Source organism: Globicephala melas, chromosome 19, assembly GCF_963455315.2.
Source record: "Globicephala melas chromosome 19, mGloMel1.2, whole genome shotgun sequence".
Taxonomy (NCBI): Eukaryota; Metazoa; Chordata; class Mammalia; order Artiodactyla; family Delphinidae; genus Globicephala; species Globicephala melas.
The window spans coordinates 4,041,531-4,063,691 of NC_083332.1; the positions used below are offsets into that span (position 1 = coordinate 4,041,531).

At 44.2% G+C, this 22,161-nt stretch overlaps 1 protein-coding gene across 2 annotated transcripts; it reads left to right on the top strand.

The window, feature by feature from the left end:
• Positions 1-953: 953 nt before the first annotated feature.
• VSTM1 (V-set and transmembrane domain containing 1) lies at positions 954-19,174 on the top strand. 2 transcript variants are annotated; one of them, XM_070044382.1, is made up of 8 exons: positions 954-1,141; positions 7,598-7,633; positions 12,195-12,233; positions 17,448-17,540; positions 17,640-17,667; positions 17,827-17,864; positions 17,970-18,001; positions 18,942-19,174. In XM_070044382.1, the coding sequence occupies exons 1-8, from the start codon at positions 1,108-1,110 to the stop codon at positions 19,059-19,061; spliced, it is 420 nt and encodes a 139-aa protein (XP_069900483.1). In that variant the 5' UTR covers positions 954-1,107; the 3' UTR covers positions 19,062-19,174. The 2 variants fall into 2 exon arrangements, with proteins under 2 accessions (XP_069900483.1, XP_069900484.1); XM_070044383.1 differs by lacking the exons at positions 7,598-7,633; positions 12,195-12,233.
• Positions 19,175-22,161: the final 2,987 nt, after the last annotated feature.

Genomic DNA, 22,161 nt, shown 5'->3' on the forward strand with positions numbered 1-22,161 from the left:
CACAATGTTCTTTGCAGCTCTATTTACAATAGCCAGGACATGGAAGCAACCTAAGTGTCCATCAACAGATGAATGGATAAAGAAGATGTGGCACATTTATACAATGGAATATTACTCAGCCATAAAGAGGAATGAAATTGAGTTATTTGTAGTGATGTGGATGGACTTAGAGTAAGTCATACAGAGTGAAGTAAGTCAGAAAGAGAAAAGCAAATACCATATGCTAACGCATATATATGGAATCTAAAAAAGCAGTACTGATGAACCTAGTGGCAGGGCAGGAATAAAGATGCAGACGTAGAGAATGGACTTGAGGACACAGGGGGGAAGGGGAAGCTGGGATGAAGTGAGAGAGTAGCATTGACATATATACACTACCAATGTAAAATGGATGGCTAGTGGGAAGCCACCACATAGCACAGGGAGATCAGCTCGGTGCGTTGTGACGACATAGAGGGGTGGGATATGGAGGGTGGGAAGGAGGCACAAGAGGGAGAGGATATGGGGATATATGTATACGTACAGCCGATTCTATTTGTTGTACAGCAGAAATTAACACATTTTAAATAACTACCGAGCCTGCTCTCTAGAGCCCTTGAGCCACAACTCCTGAGCCAGCGTGCCACAACTCCTGAAGCCTGCATGCCTAGAGCCCATGCTCCGCAACAAGAGAAGCCACCACAATAAGAAGCCCACGCACCACAATGAAGAGTAGCCCCTGCTCATCCCAACTAGAGGAAACCCACATGCAGCAACGAAGACCAAACGCAGCCATAAATAAGTAAATATTAAAAAAATAAAAATAAGACTATTGAAAAGACAAATTATTTTTAAAGAAAATATCTTGGGCAGGACTTCAGATGAGACAGGAGAGATCTCAGGGTGGGTGGAGGAAGATGTTATCATTGGTGACTTCTGGTTTCCTGAGTCAGTTGTGAGAAGGAAGCTGTACACCAAGTAGTGGAGAAGCAAAGTGTCAGAGCAAAACCTCTCGCCCCACCTCCTCTGGACAGAGAGAGCAAGAGGGAGTTGCAATTGCCCAGTGCAGTTTCTTCCTTTGAACTGTAAGACTGAACACGGCATCTTGGTCCGGGCAGAAGGGACGCTATGATCACAGAATTCCTGTCCCTGCTTCACCTCGGTGAGTCTCCAGGACGGGGACAGATGGGTTTGGATGGGTGAGAACATTCACGGTGGAGTGGGGGTTAACACGGGGGATGTGACAAGTACAGAAATTATGGCTTCTGTGTGTTGGGTACAATGTACTGGCTGTGGTACCCACATGCTCTCGTTTTGGTGCTCACACAAAAGGGATGAGGGAGCAGAGGTGCAGAGACGTGTGGTAATACCCTTGGTTTAATTGGCTGAGATATGCACAGCTCCGATGGGACCTCCACGTGTGTACCATCTACATACCACCGTCTCGCCTTGAATGTTCCACTGGCATATAGGAGGGCAGGGTCTACAGGGTGTGAAAAGCTGTGAGTTTGGTTATGAACGAGGAATACAGAAAAGACCTACTGTTACCGAGTCCAAACTTGTACTGCGTGCAGCATGACGGACCAATAATTCAAGAGAGACAAGTTGTTGGGGCAAGGAATAGTGCCAGCAGACCAAGAAGATGGTGGACTAGTGTCCCCAAAAAACCATCTTGCCGGGGGTCTGGATGCGAGTTTCTTTTCTAGAACCAAGAGGGAGAGGTGAGGAGGTAAAGTAAAAAAAAAGCAACAAGTTGTTACAAATATTTCCTGTTCCCACGGGACTTCGGAGAGGGTACATTAACTTCTTCTTTCCTGCAGCCATTCACTGGTGGGTCTGGCCAGGATGTTTCCTGTGAGCTGAACAAAGGTATTTTAGCTTAAGGCTCAGGCATGGGAGCCAAGGTTCCTAGAAATAGGCCATTATGTCTACTTTCAGTGTATAGGCAACATCCCTTTAGTGGTTAACTTGTAGCAAAAGCAATAGAATACAAAGGTTAAAGGAAAAGAAACAGATCCAATGTGGAGTCAGATTTGCTCTCCCCTGTGACCCTAAGGCAGCGAACAGTGGATACGAAGAACATTTTCTGACCAGCCCCATCCTTAGCCTGATTTCAATCATCCTTAACTGGAACATAAGGTGATCAAACAGACCTCAGCTTCTAGGATGGAAGACCTGGAATAGAATCTTGGCTTGGTCTCACGGGAGCCCCAGAATTTGAAACAGGAGTCCCACAAGACTGAGTCGCTAGTTCCTCCTGCGTGAGTGGGGTGGGGTGGGGGAAGGGGTGGTGTGGAGGACATTAGGACTCAACATCTGCCCTAGTTCCTTCTTCCTTCTTCTGGGTTCAGCCCTTCCCTTTGAGGTCATGCTTCTCCCACGCACACATTTGAGCGTGAGAGGCCGGTCACCATACCCCAAACCTCCAGCTGCAGGGCAGAATAAACGGGGCGGTCACCGACCTCGTCCTCCTCACCTTTATTTCCTGGGGCTGCCGTAACGAATCACCGCAAATCGGGCGGCTTAAAACAAGAGACATCTATTCTCCCACCGTTCTGGAGGCCAGACGTCCAAAATCCAGGTGTCAGCCGGGTTGATTCCTTCTGGGGGGGGGGTGCTCTGAGGGAGAGTCTATTCCATGCCTCTCTCCTCGATTCTGGTTGGGAGATGGCTGGCAACCCTTGGCATCCCTTGGTGTGTAGACGCATTACTACAAAGCCTCACACGGTCACGTGGCCATCCTCCCTCCCTGTGTTCTGTCTCCTGCTGGGTTAGGCTCCCCGCCTACTCCAGCATGACCTCATGTGAACTGTCGACCGAAAAATGAATCGCACAACTTAGAAGTTGAGAGTTACGTTTCATTCGGTGGATATTCTTAGGACTTCAAGCCCAGGAGACAGCATCTCAAGTAACCCTGCAGGATATATAGGAGTTTTGCAACAAAGGGCAGATACTTTGAATGTCAAAAGATTATTGTTAATGAAAGAAAACCAGATATCTCAAGTTAAGGCATTTAGCGCCTTTCTGTATATGGGAAGATGCAAGAGACTAGGCTTACTGAAACCATTCCTTTGACACACACCTCGGCTATCTGGGGTCAGTATCCTGCGTTTTCTCATCCTGAGTTCCCTCAGGGCTCACCGTGGGGACTGGCTGCAGTCTGATGGCTGCTAGATGGCGGGTATTCTTTTTTTTTTTTTTGCGGTACGCGGGCCTCTCACTGTTGTGGCCTCTCCCGTTGCGGAGCACAGGCTCCGGACGCGCAGGCTCAGCGGCCATGGCTCACGGGCCCAGGCGCTCCGCGGCACGTGGGATCTTCCCCGACCGGCACGAACCCGTGTTCCCTGCACCGGCAGGCGGACTCTCAACCACTGCGCCACCAGGGAAGCCCGGCGGGTACCCTTTGTTTCCTTCCTGAGTTCCCTCAGGGCTCACCGTGGGGACTGGCTGCAGTCTGATGGCTGCTAGATGGCGGGTATCCTTTGTTTCCTTCCTGAGTTCCCTCAGGGCTCACCGCGGGGAGTGGCTGCAGTCTGATGGCTGCTAGATGGCGGGTATTCTTTGTTTCCTTCCTGAGTTCCCTCAGGGCTCACCAGCTCACTGGGGGCTCTCATCGCTGATGACTGTGACATCCTTTGTTTACTGATATGGCAGGCAATATTTTATTTCTCAGAATTCAGTTAGGATTCTGCATCCAATTCCAGTGTGTGTGTGTGTTGTGGGCTTTGTCTCCCCAAGGACCGAGCAACTCTCTGACACCAGCTGGGTGTCCCACAATTCGACTCCATTGTGACACTATCTACCTGGAGATACTGTCCAATCCCACAGATTAAGGGCTCTGTCCTAAAAGACGGCCTCCCTCCCACTTAAGATGCTAGTCAGAAGCCCTGGTGGCCACCTGTGTTTCTGTCCAACTGGCTATAGATTGAAGGTTCCAAAAACCCCCTCCTTGGGTTCCATTAATTTGCTAGAACTCAAATTTGCTAGAACACAGAACTCAGAGAAACATTTGACTCACTAGATTACTGATTTACTGTAGAAGAATTGAACTCAGGAATGGCCAGATGGAAGAGATGCACAGGGCAAGGTATGAGGAAAGACCTTCTGAGCGCGTCACACTCAAAAAATCTCCACATGTCCAACAAAGAAGCTCTCTGAACCCCATCCTTTTGGGTTTTTATGAAGGCTTCACTACATAGGCATGATTGATTAAATCCTTGGCAATTGATGACCTCCCCAGAGGTCAGGGGGTGGGGGAGGGTGAGACTGACAGTTCCAACCCTTCAATCACGTGGTTGTTTCTGTGGTAACCAGCGTCCCCATCCTTAGGTTACAGAGAGACTTTCCAAAAGTTACATTAACATAGGAAAAGACACCTTTACATCTCTCAACACTTAGGGAATTCCAAGGGTTTTAGGAGCTCTGTGCCAGGACCAGGGACAAAGACCCAATACATGTTTCTTTTTCTTTCATTTTTTGTTTTGTTTTGTTTCTGTTTTTGGCTGTGTCGGGTCTTAGTTGCGGCAGGCGGGATATTCATTGAGGCATGTGGGATCATTCGTTGAGGCGCGCGGGCTTCTCTCTAGTTGTGGCGTGCGGGTTTTCTCTCTCTAGTTGTGGCGCGCGGGCTCCAGGTTGCCGGAATGTTGCCTGCACCACGCGGGATCTTAGTTCCCCGACCAGGGATCGAACCCGCGTCCCCTGCATTGGAAGGCAGATTCTTTATCACTGGACCACCAGGGAAGTCCCTATGTTTCTTGTTATAAGTCACAACATCATAGTAATTTTCCCCTTCTCTAGAGAGCTATGGTTTCTAGTGTCACCCACTCCTCCCTTTCTAGCATGGAAATCGTACAGCTCTCCATGTGGTGTATGTGAAGACCATACTAAATGTTAAATGTGTGATGCGTGGCTGAGTCAGGCAGAGAGGGTGGCTGTATGGTAGGAGACAGTTATCTGTGAAGGACCTGCTAAATAACGTAAGTATGTAAATGGCTGACGTATGTAAAGAGACTACCAAATGATAAATACTCGCCGATTGGTAGCTATTTATTGTAATTATTTCCAGTGAAGTGTGCTTACTTATGTTGCCCACTGCTCCCGACCTCAGAATTCTACTAAACTCCAAGGAGCTATCCCTTTATTCTTTGCTTTTTCAAGCTACCCTACATGCCAGTGGGTCTCTTCCCCTCAGTAACGAGTGTCTTCATTGCAGCCAGTTCTCTGCCTAAGTCAACTGTGGTCCTTTATTAAGAAAGAAATAAGGGCTTCCCTGGTGGCGCAGTGGTTGAGAATCCGCCTGCCAATGCAGGGGACACGGGTTCGATCCCTGGTCCGGGAATATCCCACATGCCATGGAGCAACTAAGCCCATGTGCCACAACTACTGAAGCCCGCGCACTCTAGAGCCCATGGGCCACAACTACTGAGCCCATGCACCTCGAGCCTGTGCTCCACAACAAGAGAAGCCACCGCAATGAGAAGCCCATGCACCACAATAAAGAGTAGCCCCCGCTTGCCGCAACTAGAGAAAGCCAGCAACAAAGACCCAACACAGACAAAAATAAATTAAAGAAAAAAATAGGTTCTGAGGATCTAATGAACAGCACAGTGACTATAGTTAATAATATCGAAATTGGCTCAGAGAATGGATCATAAACATTCTCACACACACAGAAAAGGTAATTTTCTGAGGTGAGAGATGTGTTAACTAGCTTCAATATGGTGATCATTTTACAATGTATACATACATCAAATCATCACGTTGTACACTCTGAATACATTACAGTTTTATTTGTCAAAAACAGAGAACCCCTCTCCCAATGTTTACCTACTCCTTAGTAGGGTTTCTTGATGTAAAGTGAACCTAAGGCAATTGTGTGCTTATTAAAAATAAAAAAGGAAGAATAGGAACCACCCTTTGAGCAGAAGACTGGCTGATAACACAGCTGAGGTGACGTGAGACTAAAAGCAGAATACGCGGAGGGCCTAAAAAGAGACCATGAGACCTGGGACCCCCTTGACCACCCAGAAACTGATTTCCTACCAGTCAGTGTACCATTCTCACTGCTAATGCAGCCTCGGTCCACTGTCACTCCCCCACCTCCCTGCTCCCTGGTGAAGCTTGGGGGCTTGTGTTTTGAGTCCATCCCTGAGTGGAAACAAGGGCCAGATGTCCTGAGTCACTCTCATGTCTACAGAAATTCTAGCTTCACCCATTAACAGAGGCCTGAGACTGGCATCCATTTCCCCCACAATATGGGACTGGGGTCCCTTATTTCCATCCGTGGGTTAACGTCCCCATCCCAGAATGAAATATAAAGAATAGAGCACAGAAGAGGTAGGGGCTAAAGTACGTAAGGATCAAAGCTGCAAGTGCGGGGAGCATCTGGGACCAGAAAACATCTTCAATTCTTGGTGAAAAGAACGACCCCGTCGTGGAGAGCAAATCCTCCCTGTTTGAATGTGGGTGGAAACCCACATGGACACTCCACAGTAAACAACTGTTGCATTCTTTAAGTGGAAAGCATAAAAATTGCAGTCACAGAAAATGTAGGTAAATGTTCAGTGATTTCCGGATGGAAGAAGAAGGACTAATTACGAAAGGAATGCAATATATCAGAAAAAGTTGCTGGCATTTTTTACATAAACATAACATTATTTTATTTTTTGAGATGGTGCCTGGGAAATAACTTTTATGTACTTATTTATTTTTAATTGAGGTATAATTGACTTACAATGTTGTATTAGTTTCAGGTGTACAACATAGTGACTCGGTATTTTTATACGTTACACAACGATCACCGTTGTAAACATAACTTCCGAATGACAAACAATGGGACAAAAGTAAAAGGTGAAAAAATAAACCCAGGGAAGCACCTGCAAGGAATAAGGCAGATCTTTAACAGATGAGTCACACAGTCTCTGCCTGATTTTTACTCAAAGACAAGCATAGAGAGATTATCATACTTAGTGAAGTAAGTCAGAGAAAGACAAATATCATATGATATCACTTATATATGGAATCTAAAAAAAGATATGAAAGAAATTATCTACAAAACAGAAATAGGGGCTTCCCTGGTGGCGCAGTGGTTGAGAGTCCGCCTGCCGATGCAGGGGACACGGGTTCGTGCCCTGGTCTGGGAGGATCCCACATGCCGCGGAGCAGCTGGGCCCGTGAGCCATGGCCGCTGAGCCTGCGCATCTGGAGCCTGTGCTCCGCAACGGGAGAGGCCACAGCAGTGAGAGACCCGCGTACCGCAAAAAAAAAAAAGAAAAGAAAGAAAGAAAAGAAATAGAATTACAGACATAGAAAAAAAACTTATGGTTACCAAAGGGGAAAGGGCGGGGAGGGATAAATTAGGAGTTTGGGATTAACATATACACACTACTATGTACAAAATAGATAACCAACAAGGACCTATTATATAGCACAGAGAACTATACTCAATATTTTGTAATGACCTACAAGGGAAAAGAATCTGAAAAAGAATATTATATAACTGAATCACTTTGCTGTACACCTGAAACTAACACAACATTGTAAATCGAAACTCTACTTCAATTAAAAAAAAAAAGACAAACATATAATTCATCTCTCATGAGAGTTTCTCTTCCAGGGCTTTGTCTGGGCAATGAAGATAAGAAAACTCATGGTAAGTTGTCTCCCACTTAGACTCTGTTCCTGTGCCCCAAGTTTCATGACCTTTTCCCTTTCATCCTCTGAATTCTAGGAGGGTTTTGGTGGTCACCAAGATGAAGAGTCAAACTAACTCCAAATTCTTTCCAGAGAAATTTTCCAAATCCCTCCTCCATGCCTTGCCCAGCTCAGAGGTTGAACACAGCAGCAATGTGACCCTCAAGTGCCAGTCTGACGTCCAGAATGTGACATTCGTGCTGGGGAAGTTGCAGGACTCTGGGTACAAGCAAGAATGCAACTCAACAGGACAGGATACTAAATTCCTCCTCACTGACCTGAAGCCTAAGGATGCTGGACAGTACTTTTGTACCTACAAGACAGTGGCTGTAGAGAAATGGGAACTCAGTGTGAGAATAAGGCTCTTATCCGGGATTCTGAGTGGGTCTCAAGGATGTGAACGTGGGCGAGTGTTTTAGAATAGAGTTTGTTAAAAAAACAAAATTCAACTGAGTACATTTTAAAGATCTAATTGGCTTTCTCAAATAATTCATGAAGGAGGAAGCATCCCTTCTAGCAAGTAGAGAGGAGTTCCACAGGGCTACAGAAAAGGAGAGGTTTTTTAAAACCAGACAAAGAAGTCATAAATAAAAAAGATCATTTCGTTTTTAGGTTAACCTACCTATGGAGTACAGAAGGGATCTATGTGGCAGATTACCTCATGGTCCTCTGGGGATGGAGGAGGCCCCTGTGATGACCTCATTGGTGTGACCAGAAAATTCCCGACTGACCACCTAAGACAACATTTTGGGGGGCGGGGTGGGAGGGATGCGGGTTTGAAGCTTCAGTTAGGTTAGGTAGTGAGCCCCATCATGGTCTACATAAATGATTCCATTTTGGGCCTGTGGTTTGCTTTTTTTTTTTTGCGGTACGCGGGCCTCTCACTGTTGTGGCCTCTCCTGTTGTGGAGCACAGGCTCCGGACGCGCAGGCTCAGCGGCCATGGCTCACGGGCCCAGCCGCTCCGCGGCATGTGGGATCTTCCCGGACCGGGGCATGAACCCGCGTCCCCTGCATTGGCAGGTGGACTCTCAACCACTGCGCCACCAGGGAAGCCCTGTGGTTTGCTTTTTAACAAGGTATTAATAGAAACTTTGAGGTACAGTAAGGCCAAAGATAAGGATACGATGGTCATTGAAAAGATAGTTTGTTAACAGTTCCTAAGAAAAGGGGACATGTCATGCCACGCCGTGCAGGACCACATGGGGAAGCACCCAGTCAGGACATAGAGACAAGGGGAGGAGTGTTGGCAAGAGCCTTTACTGTGGTTTCTGTGGGAAATAACAGTCTGAGGATTGGATCTGGGGTATAGAGGCTGTCCCTGGTTGTCTGGGACCTGGGCCTGGGGTGATTAGGGCAGAGGAAGTGTCCCTGAGTATAAGAGAACAATAAGGGATGTGGCTGGAAGTGTGGGCTCTGGATAGACTGGTTTGCATTTGAGAGGTGTGCTTGAGGGAAAGTTTTTTCCTATCCCTAGAAATTGGATAACCATGGGAGGAGAATCCCTCTAGGGTCAGCAAGGTCCCAAGATGTCACAGCATCAAATGTAGAAAATAAAAGACATGGTTAATACAGAGAGATGGGTGAGAATGCCCCCAGGTGCAGTGGAAAAGGGGAAACCCTGGTCCTTCCCTTCACCCCCATTGCCTTGTCTTCTTCAGGATCAGTCCTAAAACCTTCCCTCTCAGTCAACATAGGCCCTGAGATGACTCCAGGTCACAGTATGACACTCTTCCGTCTGATTCCTCACAACAGAATGGAATGTAGTATTCTTTACTCTGATGAAACTGGGGCTCTCAGAATGCTTACAAGTTGAGAAAGTAGGAAAAGACCAAACTGAGCATCATGGCAGCATAAGGCATCCCTTGTTTTTGTCTCTCCATTTCAACAACAAAAATATAGCATCCATCCATGAACAAAAGTGCCTCTATGGGAGTTGTGGGACCCAGCACCATATACCAGGAGGAATCTCACCCACGTGTGCATTGGGTAATAGGCAGACACACCTCAGTACCAGCTGTGGAACCTGCAGGAGACTGTGACCTGGTTCCAGCCCCTCTTGATCATGGTCTGGGAGAACATGGACATGGGTAGTTACCTATGGACGAGAGAACATTTGTGAGGTTTACAAACCAAGACTGAATAATGAAGAAATAGAAAACTGGAACAGACCAATAATGGACAAACAGATTGAATCAGTAATCAAAAACCTCCCAATGAAGAAAAGCCCAGGACCAGATAGTTTCACTGGTGAATTCTACCAAACATTTAAAGAGGAAATAACACCAATCATTCCCAAACTCTTCCAAAAAATTGCAGAGGAAGGAACACTCCCATGCTCATTTTACAAGGCCTGCATTACCTTGATATCGAAACCAGATAAGGACACTAAAAGAAGAGAAAACTACAGACCAATATCCCTGAAGAATATAGACGCAAAAATGTTAGCAAACCAATTTTTAAAGTGCATTAAGGGCTTCCCTGGTGGCGCAGTGGTTGAGAATCTGCCTGCTAATGCAGGGGACACGGGTTCGAGCCCTGGTCTGGGAGGATCCCACATGCCGCGGAGCAACTAGGCCCGTGAGCCACAAGTACTGAGCCTGCGCGTCTGGAGCCTGTGCTCCGCAACAAGAGAGGCCGCGATAGTGAGAGGCCCGCGCACCGCGATGAAGAGTGGCCCCCGCTTGCCACAACTAGAGAAAGCCCTCGCAGAGAAACGAAGACCCAACACAGCAAAAAATTAATTAATTAATTTTTTAAAAAGTGCATTAAAACCTCATATACCATGATTAAGCAAGATTTATCCCTGGAATGCAAGGATGGTTTAACATAGACAAATCAATAAATGTGATACATACGTTAATAGAAAGAAGGATAAAAATCATACGATTATCTCAATAGATGCAGGAAAAACCTTTGACAAAGTACAACATCAAGATAAAAACTCTTAATAAACTGGGTGTAGAAGGAACAAACTTCAACACAATAAAGGCCAATACAACAGGCCCACAACCAAGGTCATACTCAATGATGAAATGTTGAAAGCTTTTCCTCTAATATCAGGAACAAGGATACACACTCTCACCACTTCAATTCAACATAATACTGGAAGTCCTAGCTAGAGCAATCAGACAAGACAAAAAAAAAAAAAAAAAAAGCACCCAAATTGGAACGGAAGAAGAAAAATTGTCTTCATCTGCAGATGATATGATCTTATATATAGAAAACCCTAAAGACTCAACCCAAAACTATTAAACTAATCAACAAATTCAGTAAAGTTGCAGGATATAAAATCAACACACAAAAATAAGTTCTGTTTCTATATACTAACAACACAATATCTTGAAAAGAATAAAGGAAAAATCTTATTCATGATAGCATCAGAACCAATAAAATATCAATACTTAGGAATAAATATAACCAAGGAGGTGAAAGATCTGTACACTGAAAACTACAGGACTCAGATGAAAGAAATTGAAGAAGACAATGGAAATGGAAAGCTATCCCATGTTCACAGATCAGAAGAATTAATATTGTTAAACTGTCCATATTACCCAAAACCTTACATAGATTTGATGCAAATCTTTATCAAAATTCCAATGGCATTTTTCACAGAAATAGAACAAACGATCCTAAAATTTGTAGGTAACCACAAAAGACTCCAAATAGCCAAAACAATCCTGAGAAAGAAGAACAAAGCCATAGGCATCACACTTCTTGATCTCAAACTATACTGCAAAGCTATAGTAATCAAAACAGTATGATCCTGGAATAAAAATAGACACACAGATCAATGGAACAGAACTGGGAACCCAGAAATAAACCCTTGTATATACAATCAACTAAATTTGACAGGGAAGCCAAGAATGCTCAGTGGGGAAAAGATAGTCTCTTCAATAAATTGTGTTGGAAAAACTAGACAACCACTTGCACAAGAATGAAATGGGACCTCTACCTTCAACCACTTACAAAAATTTAACTTGAAATGGATAAAAGACTTAAACATAAGACTACAAACAATAAAACTCCTAGAAGAACACAAAGGGAAGAAGATCCTTGACACTGTTCTTGGCAACAATTTTTTTGGATATGACACCAAACGTACAAGAAACAAAAGCAAAAATAAATAAGTGGGACTACATCAAACTAAAAAAGCTTCTGCACAGCAAAAGAAACAATCAATGAAATGAAAAGGCAACCTACCAAATGGGAGAAAATACTTGAAAACTGTTGGTGCTCTTTCCTGGGATAGGATTGGAAGGTGGGGTTAGGATTGGAAGTAGTGTCATTCATAAATATTTTTGTTCTTAAAATAATAGCAAACTTCAGCAGTATTAAGAAGAGTAGTCTAGTGCTCTGGCCCTGGTTTGGGAACCTAGTGAGCACCTGGAGAATGGAAAAGACATTCTCTTCCCTGCTCCCCAAAGAAGGCATGGAGTCCATAGACAGAACTTGAGGATTTACGTCCCCAAGGTTCCCATATAAACATTGTGATTCCTTTTCTTGCATCCTGTTTTCTAGATAAAGATGATCAAAGTGGACTTGACCCTGCAAAAACAGGTAATATAATTAGAGAGGACCTGTTTTTCCCAGTTGTATCCACCTCATGAGGCAGAGGATCCCCTTCTGATTAAAAGGCACAAGGAGAATCTTAATGCTCCCTCTCTCCATGTTGGGAAGATGCTCTCTAAGGCACTCCCAGGTTCTGAAAACACTGGTGAAAAAAACAGCACAAGGTATATAATCTGCCATTTTACATAATGAAAAACTACAGTGGAGCTTCGTGAAGAATGAGGGTGAGTTTGTGTGACTGGTTTGGGGAATGGGACTGGAACCTGTGGAGTCCAGGTACTTTGGGAATATATATGATCAAAGACTTGTTAAAACTTTAAAGTTCTCAAAAAATGGTGAATATTAGATTTTTTTTCTGATATTGCTTTTCCGTGAAGAATTGACTAGGATTCTACCCTCAGAGATTTGTAAAAACTAGGGCTTTCTTCAGGTTTAGACTGAAATGGGCTTATCCATAAAAGGATTTATTTTTGCCATGCCCTGCGGCTTGTGGGATCTTAGCTCCCTGACCAGGGATCAAACCTGGGCCCCTGGCAGTGGGAGCAAGGAGTCCTAACCATGGGGACCACAGGGGAATTGACATAGATGCTTAATGGTTTTTTCTTTCAGCAACTCATAACCTTCCTGTAAACTACTCCAATGAGCCAAAATTGTTCAAGGTTGCCATTAGTATAATAGAATTTTTTTTAAAAGATATCCTCGGGACTTCCCTGGTGGTCCAGTGGTTAGGGTTCTCTGCTTCTACTGCAGGGATCATGGGTTGGATCCCTGGTAGGGGAACTAAGATCCCACATGCCACCCCACCCCACACATCCCCGGCGCGGCCAAGAAAAAAGAGAAAAAAAAAGATATCCTCCACTGTATTTCCTCTTTGAAAATGTTTTTATTCAGTATTAACAGGCTTGGGAAAATGACTGCAGCACCATCCAAAATGACTGCTACTCTATCCAGTAGAGTCAAAGAACTTGGAAGTATCAGAAGTGAGAGGGAAAGTCAAAGCTTTCCTATTTTTAGCTCTTCTATCATTTATTTTCTTTCTTTATTTTAATGATATATCACTCCCATTCCATAAATTCACCCTTTTAAAGTGGACAAGGCAGTGACATTTGGTATATTCACAAGGTGGTGCAGTCATCACCACTATCATTCCCCAAATGAAGTCCCATTAAGCAGTCACTCTTCATCCCCCCTCTCCTGACAGGCCCTGCCAACCATTAATCTGCTTTCTGACTCTACGGTTTTGCCTTTTCTGGACATTTCATGTACATGCATTCACAAAATGTGTGGTCTTTCGAGCCTGGCTTCTTTCACTTAGCATAATGTCTTCAAGGTTCATCTATGTTGTAGCATGTATCAGTACTTCATTCCTTTTCATTGGCTGAATAATATTCCATCATATGGGGCTTCCCTGGTGGCACAGTGGTTGAGAGTCCGCCTGCCGATGCAGGGGACACGGGTTCGTGCCCCGGTCCGGGAGGATCCCACATGCCGTGGAGCGGCTGGGCCCGTGAGCCATGGCCGCTGAGCCTGCGCGTCCGGAGCCTGTGCTCTGCAACGGGAGAGGCCACAACAGTGAGAGGCCCGCGTACCGCAAAAAAAAAAAAAAAAAAAGTACTTTCAGAGTTCACTTTTTTTTTAAATTTATTTATTTTTGGCTGCATTGGGTCTTTGCTGCTGCATGCAGGCTTTCTCTAGTTGAGGCAAGCAGGGGCTACTCTTCACTGTGGTGCGCGGGCTTCTCTTGTTGTGGAGCACAGGCTCTAGGCGTGGGGGCTCAGTAGTTGTGGCACACGGGCTTAGTTGCTCCACGACATGGGGGATCTTTCCAGACCAGGGCTCGAACCCATGTCCCCTGAATTGGCAGGTGGATTCTTAACCACTATGCCACAAGGGAAGTCCCAGAGTTCACATTTACACCACCACAATTCTAAACAGAGTAAAATATCTGTAAACACAGATATGCTGTCCCCAGCCTGTACACACATGCCTTCAAAGGGACCCTCTACTCCAGTTCTGTGCAGAGACCAATGATCAATGTCATCACCTAACTTTGCCACAAATCCGGGCTTTCTTTCTGGTGCCTGTGACTTCATTTATGCCCTGTGTCAAGCTGTATCCCTTTGCTCTGTCAGATGCCTTAGACCAATAGCATAGACCTTCTGCAAATTTATCTTTGTAATTCGTAAATAGTGATGCAAAGTCTAACCAGGATATGTGGACATCTCAGGGTAAACCCAGTTTAGTGGGCGGTGGACAGTTTTGCAATAATTTACTTCTCCTTTCTAGGGAACTGCTATGTGAGAGAAACTGTAGGGTAGTCAAGGGGAGGATTGAAAGCATAAGGCAAGGCAGATGTTTCTATGCCTCCATCCAGGAACAGCTGTTCCTGTCCCATTTTTACATGTCCATGGGGATGCACTGCTCCCACAAATGGCAGCAGTTGGTAAAGGGGTGCTCTGGGCCACATAAATCCCAAGGCATCCTTCCAGGCAACCCCCCAACGAAGACATCAAAGTGCTCACGCTGGAAAGGGGAAAAAGCCATGATCTAGCATGCATCAAAATGGCAAAGGAATCTGGGGGAACACGGGTGGAGGAACGTTGACAGCATCTGTTACAGACGGAGATGGGTGTGGGTAGAATATTGGGTGAGAATATAATCATGATCACTGCGATCTCATTATCTTACACATTGAGTCAGATTCTAGACTGAATGCTTTAGAGCCAGTATTTTTCATCACCACCTCTCTCTTCAAGTGAGGTATTCGTGGTATTTTTTGGAGGGTGGGGGCATGCCAGAAGGCATGTGGGATCTTCCCCAACCAGGGGTCAAACCCGAGCCCCCTGCAGTGGGAGCGCAGAGCCTTCACCACTGGACCTCCAGGGAAGTCCCAAGTGAGGTATTCTTACCTCCTTTTCCCCCACCTCCTTTCCCACCGTTTCCTGGAGGTATAATTGACCAATAAAGCAGTAAGATATTGAAAGTGTACAACACGCTGATGATTTGATACATGTGTACGTTGTAGAAAGATTCTCCCCATAGAGTTAATTCACATGCCCCTCAACTCATCTCATAGATTTACTTTTTTTTTTTTTTTGGTTGAGAATGCTTAAGATCTACTCTCTTAGTAAATTTCCATTATATGATACAGTGCCATAAACTAGGGTTCATGCGGTCCGTTAGATCCTCAGACCCTATTCATCTGAAACGGACAGTTTGTACTCTTTGACCAACCTCTCCCCATTTCCCCCGCCCCCAAGCCCCTAGCAACCACCATTCTACTCTCTGTTTCTATGAGCTTATGACAGATACTATGCAGTATCTGTCTTTGTCTGGCTTATCTCACTTGCATAATACCCTCAAGGTTCATCCACATTATTGCACACGGCAGGATGTCCTTCTTTCTCTTGGCTGTATAACATTCCGTTGTATATATACACCACACGGAAAATTCTTCTTCTCTTTCTTTTTTGTTTAGAATGCTCTAAGATTTATTCACCATCCTTTTTCGGGGGGTATTTTTTAATTGAAATAGAGTTGACATACAATATGAATTTCAGGTGTACAACACAGTGACTCGATATTTTTTATACATTACAAAATGGTCACCACAATAAGTCTCGTAACCATCTGTCACCGTACAAAGTGACTAGAAGACTGTTGATTATATTCCTTATGTGTATATCACATTCCCCATGACGTATTTATTTTGCGACTGGGAGTTTGTACCTATTAATCCCCTTCACCTATTTCATCCTTCCCCCCAACCCCTCTCCTCTGGCAACCACCAGTTTGCTCTCTGTATCTATGAGTCTGTTTTCGGTTTGTTTGTTCATTTGCCTTGTTTTTCAGATTCCACATATAAGTAAAAGCATATGGTATTTGTCTTTCTCTGTCTGACTTATTTCACTAAGCATAATACCCTCTAGGTCCATCCACATTGTTGCAAATGGCAATTTTCCATCCTTTTTTACGGTGAGTAGTATTCCCTTCTTTATCTATTCATCTATCGATGGACACAGGTTGCTTCAATATCTTTAGAAAATGATTCTTGGACTTTGGTTTGTCTGCTGTTAGACTTGTCATCACTTCTATAGCAACACAGTTAGTTTGGGAAAATGTGGTTCTCACCAGATTTTGAATTCTCTGGAACAGGTTCAGAATATCGCTTGTCTTGAATGTCCACACCCAGTGGTCAGCACAGAACAATCCTGACCTCGTGGCAGACTGGCCTAAAAGGGTTAGACATACCAGAGTCCAAAGCCCATCCTGTCCGTGTGACTTTGGGGAACTCGATTTACTTTCTGGTACTTGATTTACGTATGAACGAAATGGGGACTGTAAACCTATCTTGCGTGCTTATTGTCAAGATGATAAAAAACAGGGAATCCCCTGGCGGTCCAGTGGTTAGGACTCTGGGCTTTCACTGCCGAGGGCCCAGGTTCAAATGCTGGTTGGGGAACCAAGATCCTGCAAGCCGAGTGGCAAAAAGATGAGAAAGAATGCACGTGAATGCTAAGTGGCTCACAGTAAATAAATATTATTCCTGGGGATGAAACATTTACTGGGTGTTTCCCATCTGCAAGGCACTGGGCTAGCCCTCTCTGTATGTACTGACCAGTCAATCTCCCTACCACCCAGTAAAGTAGCCACGATTGCTATCCTCACTTTGTATAAATTTATTTATTTATTTATTTTTGGCTGCCCCCACGAGGGGCTACTCTTTGTTGCGGTGCGCAGGCTTCTCATTGCGGTGGCATCTCCGGTTGTGGAGCACCAGGTCTAGGCGTGCGGGCTCAGTAGTTGTGGCTCGCAGGCTCAGCAGTTGTGGCTCGCGGGCTCAGTAGTTGTGGCTCGCGGGCTCTAGAGTGCAGGCTCAGTAGTTGTGGCGCACGGGCTTAGTTGCTCCGCGGCATGTGGGATCTTCCCAGACCAGGGCTCGAACCTGTGTCCCCTGCATTGGCAGGCGGATTCCTAACCACTGCGCCACCAGGGAAGTCCCGCTATCCTCACTTTGAATGGGAAAATAAAAGCTCGGGGAGATGAAGAATTTCCCTAAAGCGTAATTGGACATTCCTGCTCTGAGGTGGTCGCTCCGAGTTTTGAAGCCAGGCTGTCTGGCTCCTAGAGACCGTTCAGCTAAGGCCGATCAGTGTGCTTCTGGAGCCAGTCTCGCTCTCTAACCCACCCTTCTCCCACCAGACACCAAAGTCATCTTTGTCGCCACCTTCTGCTGCCTCTGTGTCCTTCTCCTCTTCATCGCCGTCTTCTTCATCTACAGATGCACTCGGCACGGTAAGTGCAGAGAAGCACACGTTTAAAACTCTGAGGAAGGGAGTAAAGTGAAGGATTCTCTCAGGAGATAAATTCCTCCCTGTGTTTTTTTTTTAATAGATTCATCACATGAAGAATCCGCCAAGAGGTAGATATACTTGACAGATCTCATGCCCTAACTCCCACTCCATTCTTCAGAGACCCCACTGGTCCATCGGTGACTCGTATGCCCAGCCCCGCTACTTGTAGCCCTATCTTCTCCCCCAAATCTTCAGATCCCATACTTTAATATGTTTCTCTCTCTCAGAACCAGCCATTCCAAACTTCCCGAGCAGGGAGCTGCAGGTAAGTGATCAGGGAAGAAACCATAAGGAATCTTGGGTTAGAAAGACGAAGATCTGACTCTTGCAATCTGAGAACTGATTTTTTTTTTCTTTTACTCACATGCAGGTGTATCCAAACTGGAAGGAACATCTGAATCGGTGAGTTCTCCCCTTTGGAATAACCCAAGAGCTCACTTCCACCACAGGCGGGTCTGTCTAGCTCATACGCTGGTTATATAGATAAGGCCAATTAATATTGAGTTTAAAAACATGTACTTTAATGGAACTCGTAACAAGAGATTAGAATGGTGGTTACGAGGGGCTGGGGGGGGATATGACATTTAAGGGAACGAACTTGCAACTTGTTCAGGAATAAGTCGTGGGAATCTAACGCACAGCACGGGGATTACAGTCAACAACACTGCATCATACACTTTGGAGTTGCCAGGAGGCTAAATCATAATTGTTCTCACCACAAAAAGAAGTGATAATTATGTGACAGGATGGAGGTGTTAGCAATGTGATAGCCACAGTGCAATATATCAATGTATCACATCGACATGTGGACACCTTAAACTTGCACAATGTTATGTCAATTATATCTCAAACAAACAAAAAACCCCACACGCTTTGAATTCCAGAGTAGCTGGATTCCAGCTCCCAATGTCCACTATTTATCACCAGTGTGGTCTGAGTCAAATCACAAAACCCCCATGATTTGGACCCTTCCTTTCCTTCCATATCTAAGGGGAATCTAAAAGGCTTGTGAGAGTCTAGTGATGTCATAAACATAAAGGGTTTATTGGAGTTTCTGGCAAATTTTAAGGGTCAGATGGATGGCAGGAAAGCATCATTTAACAAATATTAACCAATTTACATCCATCCAGTTTTTCTACTTAAAAGACTGCTTATTTGTGATTTAACATTAATGAGCATTATAATACCTAAGAGCAGTTGCACATCTGAAATGCATCTGGTGAGACGGAGGACCTCAATTTTTAATTTAATTTAAATTCATTTGAATGTAAGTCACCGCGCGTGGCTCGTGGCTACCGTATTTGGCATCTCAGCTCTACATGCACGTCTCTTTTCCTGAAAGCCTGAAGAATCCCAGGGAGTGATCTATGTAAAGTTAAACACCAACGCACTGTCTGAGGCAGCTTCTGTCCCCACCGTGGAGCCCCCAGGGTCGTGTGACTACGCAACACTGAAGGTATAGAACTGAAGGAAGAGCTTCTTCCCTGGGAAGGAGAGAATGGATTAAGATGACGGAACTTATGAAAGCCCAGGTGACTCTGTGTCTTTGGTTCATTATCCATAATAATAAAATATTTTCCCTTCTCACTTCCCGTCCTCTCAACAATTACTGGGTGGGTTTTCACAAAACTGGAGCGTAACCTTTGTATGGTTCGACTTAAAACATGGGCTAAGAATACGTATGGTATCTCTGGGCTGGTGGTACTCATAATACTCACTTAGGGAGTTCAGGACGGTACCATGTAAAGAGAAAATGGTTCCTCAGAGAAGACTACGTGATTGCTCTCTGGTGAGCCATCCCACAGACACAGAGATTTCAAAAAGGAGCACAAAACTACAAGCCATGAAGGGAGACACTCAGTTGTGAATTAACAAATTCCTAATTCCTAATTCCAGATTACCATGCACCAAGGTAAGCAGCTAAAAGGCTAAAAGTATTGGGGACATGATTCTTTCAGGCCGTGCTGGGCAGCCCTCAAGTCAAGACCAGTTTCCTCTTTGACATGAATGAAAGGGTTTTCTTACTGCCATCGTATTCCTGTTTATATTCTTTCTTTCTTATTATTAAAATCAAAGGCTGCAATAAAGTTAGACTTACAGAATCTATGTGGGTTTTGTCACTTGGTGCCCATAACTTAACTCACGTTAATACAGCATTGTAAGGATTTTTCTGAGTCTGGGCTTTTTTGTGTATGTGACAGTGGTACTGACCACTTATAGATGGATACAAGTACAAATATATGAGCTTTGCTTCCAAAGTTATGTCACTCAATCAGGTTTCAAAGCCATCTTAAAATATATGAATGAACTGTAAATATTTGGAACATATATATAAATATTCTTAACTCAGTAGCATATGCTGGATAACTTCTTTACTTTTTGGCCGTGCCGTGCAGCTTGTAGGATCTCAGTTCCCCGACCTGGGATTGAACCCAGACCCTCGGCAGTGAGAGCAGGGAGTCCTAATCACTGGACCACCAGGGAATTCCCTGGATAACCTTATTAAAGTTTTTAATTATGAAACAATTCTATCATAAAGAAAAACACCCAATAATATAAGTGGAAATGTGCACTGACCTTATTTTCAAACCATTAACACTTTGCTGTGTTTTCATTCTAGCTCTCCCAATCCATTTTCCTTCCTCTCTTCCTAAGAGGTGGACATTACCCAAAGGAGTATATATTATACCGATGCATTTTTTTCATACTTTTACTCCTCAAGCATCTATCAATAGTCAATCTATGGTAATATTTTGTGTGTTATTACAACATTATACATATATATGGAATCATTATTACAGTTCTGTCACCTTTTTTATTGCCATCGACATTATGCTTTTGAAATTCACCTAGGTGACTTTTGTGTCTCTATCTCATTGTCTGCCGTACAGAATTCAGTCGTTAACCACACCATGGAATATTATTCAGCCACAAAAAAGAATGAAGCACTTTTACATGCCACAACCTGGATGAACCCTGGGAACATTATGCTAAGTGAAAGGAGCCTGGCACAAAAAGCTTCATATGTAGGATTCCATGTATATGAAATATCCAGAAAGGAAAAATCCTTAGAGATGGAACGCAGATTACTGGTTGCCGGGGGCTAGGGGAGGGGAGGAATTTGGAGTGAGTGCAAACAGGCATGGGGTATCTTTTTGGGGTGATGACAATGATGTAGAATTAGACAGTGGTGATGGTTGCACAACCTTGTGAATAAACTAAAGACCATTGAATCGTACACTTCAGAAGCATAGATTTTATGGTATGTGAATTGTATCTCACTAAAAGAAAATTTTTAAAAGGACTTGGTTGTATGCACAAACCGTGGTTTCTCTTCGTTCTTTCCCGGACTGCTAGATGTTTGGGTTGTTTCCAACGCTATGCTGTCAGCAAAATGCTGCAATAAACATCCTTGGAGCTGCCTTCTCGCTCACATGTGCGATCTCTCGAGGGTTTACATTTAGAAGTAAAATCTGTCTTCTATGATGTCCACACCTTTTAACCCACCAGAAGAGGCAAATTGATAACGAAGGTAATTTCCCCTATTTATTCTTCCCCCAAGGATGTATGTTTCCAATTCCCTGCATCCTTACCAATTCATAAGTGTATTAAACTTTGGAATCTTTGCTGACGAAATACGTGAACCCATGACCTGTCTTAAGCTGCTTCTAGAAAGATACCTCATTGCTGCTTTAATTTGCATTTTCCTGGTTACGAATGAGGAATATTGACCATTCGGGGTTTCTTTTCTGTGAATTGTTGGTATTTTCTGTACTGATTTAAAGGGCATAATTATATGGTAGGCACACCTTTCCTTTGTAAGCTATATGCTGCAAATACCTCCAGTAAATCTATGACTTGTATTTTCATTCTTCTTTGTATCTTTTAATATTGGCTACTCTAAGTAATTCATCTTTTTATTTCTATTTGGAGAGATTTCGTCGTGTCTGGAAACTTAACATGAGAAATAGTCTCTCCTCTATGTTCTCTGAAACTTAAAATCTTAAAACTTTTGTTTTTTTAAAAAAAAGTTTTAATTTGGTTTTCATATTTAACCCACCTGAAATTAATTTTTGTCAAGGAGTGAGGTAAAGATCTAATTTTTCCATGTAGATAATCAATTGTCCCGGTACCCCTTATTGAAAAGCCTGTTGTTTTTCATTTGATGAAATGCCTTCAATTGGATGAAATATGATCATTTCTATTTTCATCTGCACCATCTTCCATTGCCAGCATAGTTCAGACACTTGGATGGAAATGACAAAAGGAAAAACCTAACTTGAAAAGACTTTAAAAGAATAAAGAGGGACTTCCCTGGTGGCACAGTGGTTAAGAATCCGCCTGCCAACGCAGCGGTCACGGGTTCGATCCCTGGTCCGGGAAGATCGCACATGCCGCAGAACCACTTAGCCCCTGTACCACAACTACTGAGCCCGCGTGTCACGGCTACTGAAGCCCGCGCACCTAGAGCTCGTACTCCACAGGAAGAGAAGCCACTGCAATGAGAAGCCCACGCACCGCAACAAAGAGTAGCCCCCCGCTTACCGCAACTACAGAAAGCC

What these genes read in the sequence shown, in the direction of transcription:
- VSTM1 (XM_070044382.1), top strand. Translation starts at nt 1,108, where the DNA reads ATGATCACAGAATTCCTGTCCCTGCTTCACCTCG. An exon ending in ACTTGACCCTGCAAAAACAG is followed by an intron (nt 12,234 to 17,447) that starts GTAATATAATTA and finishes TTCTCCCACCAG; the next exon opens with ACACCAAAGTCATCTTTGTC. An exon ending in CTACAGATGCACTCGGCACG is followed by an intron (nt 17,541 to 17,639) that starts GTAAGTGCAGAG and finishes TTTTTTTAATAG; the next exon opens with ATTCATCACATGAAGAATCC.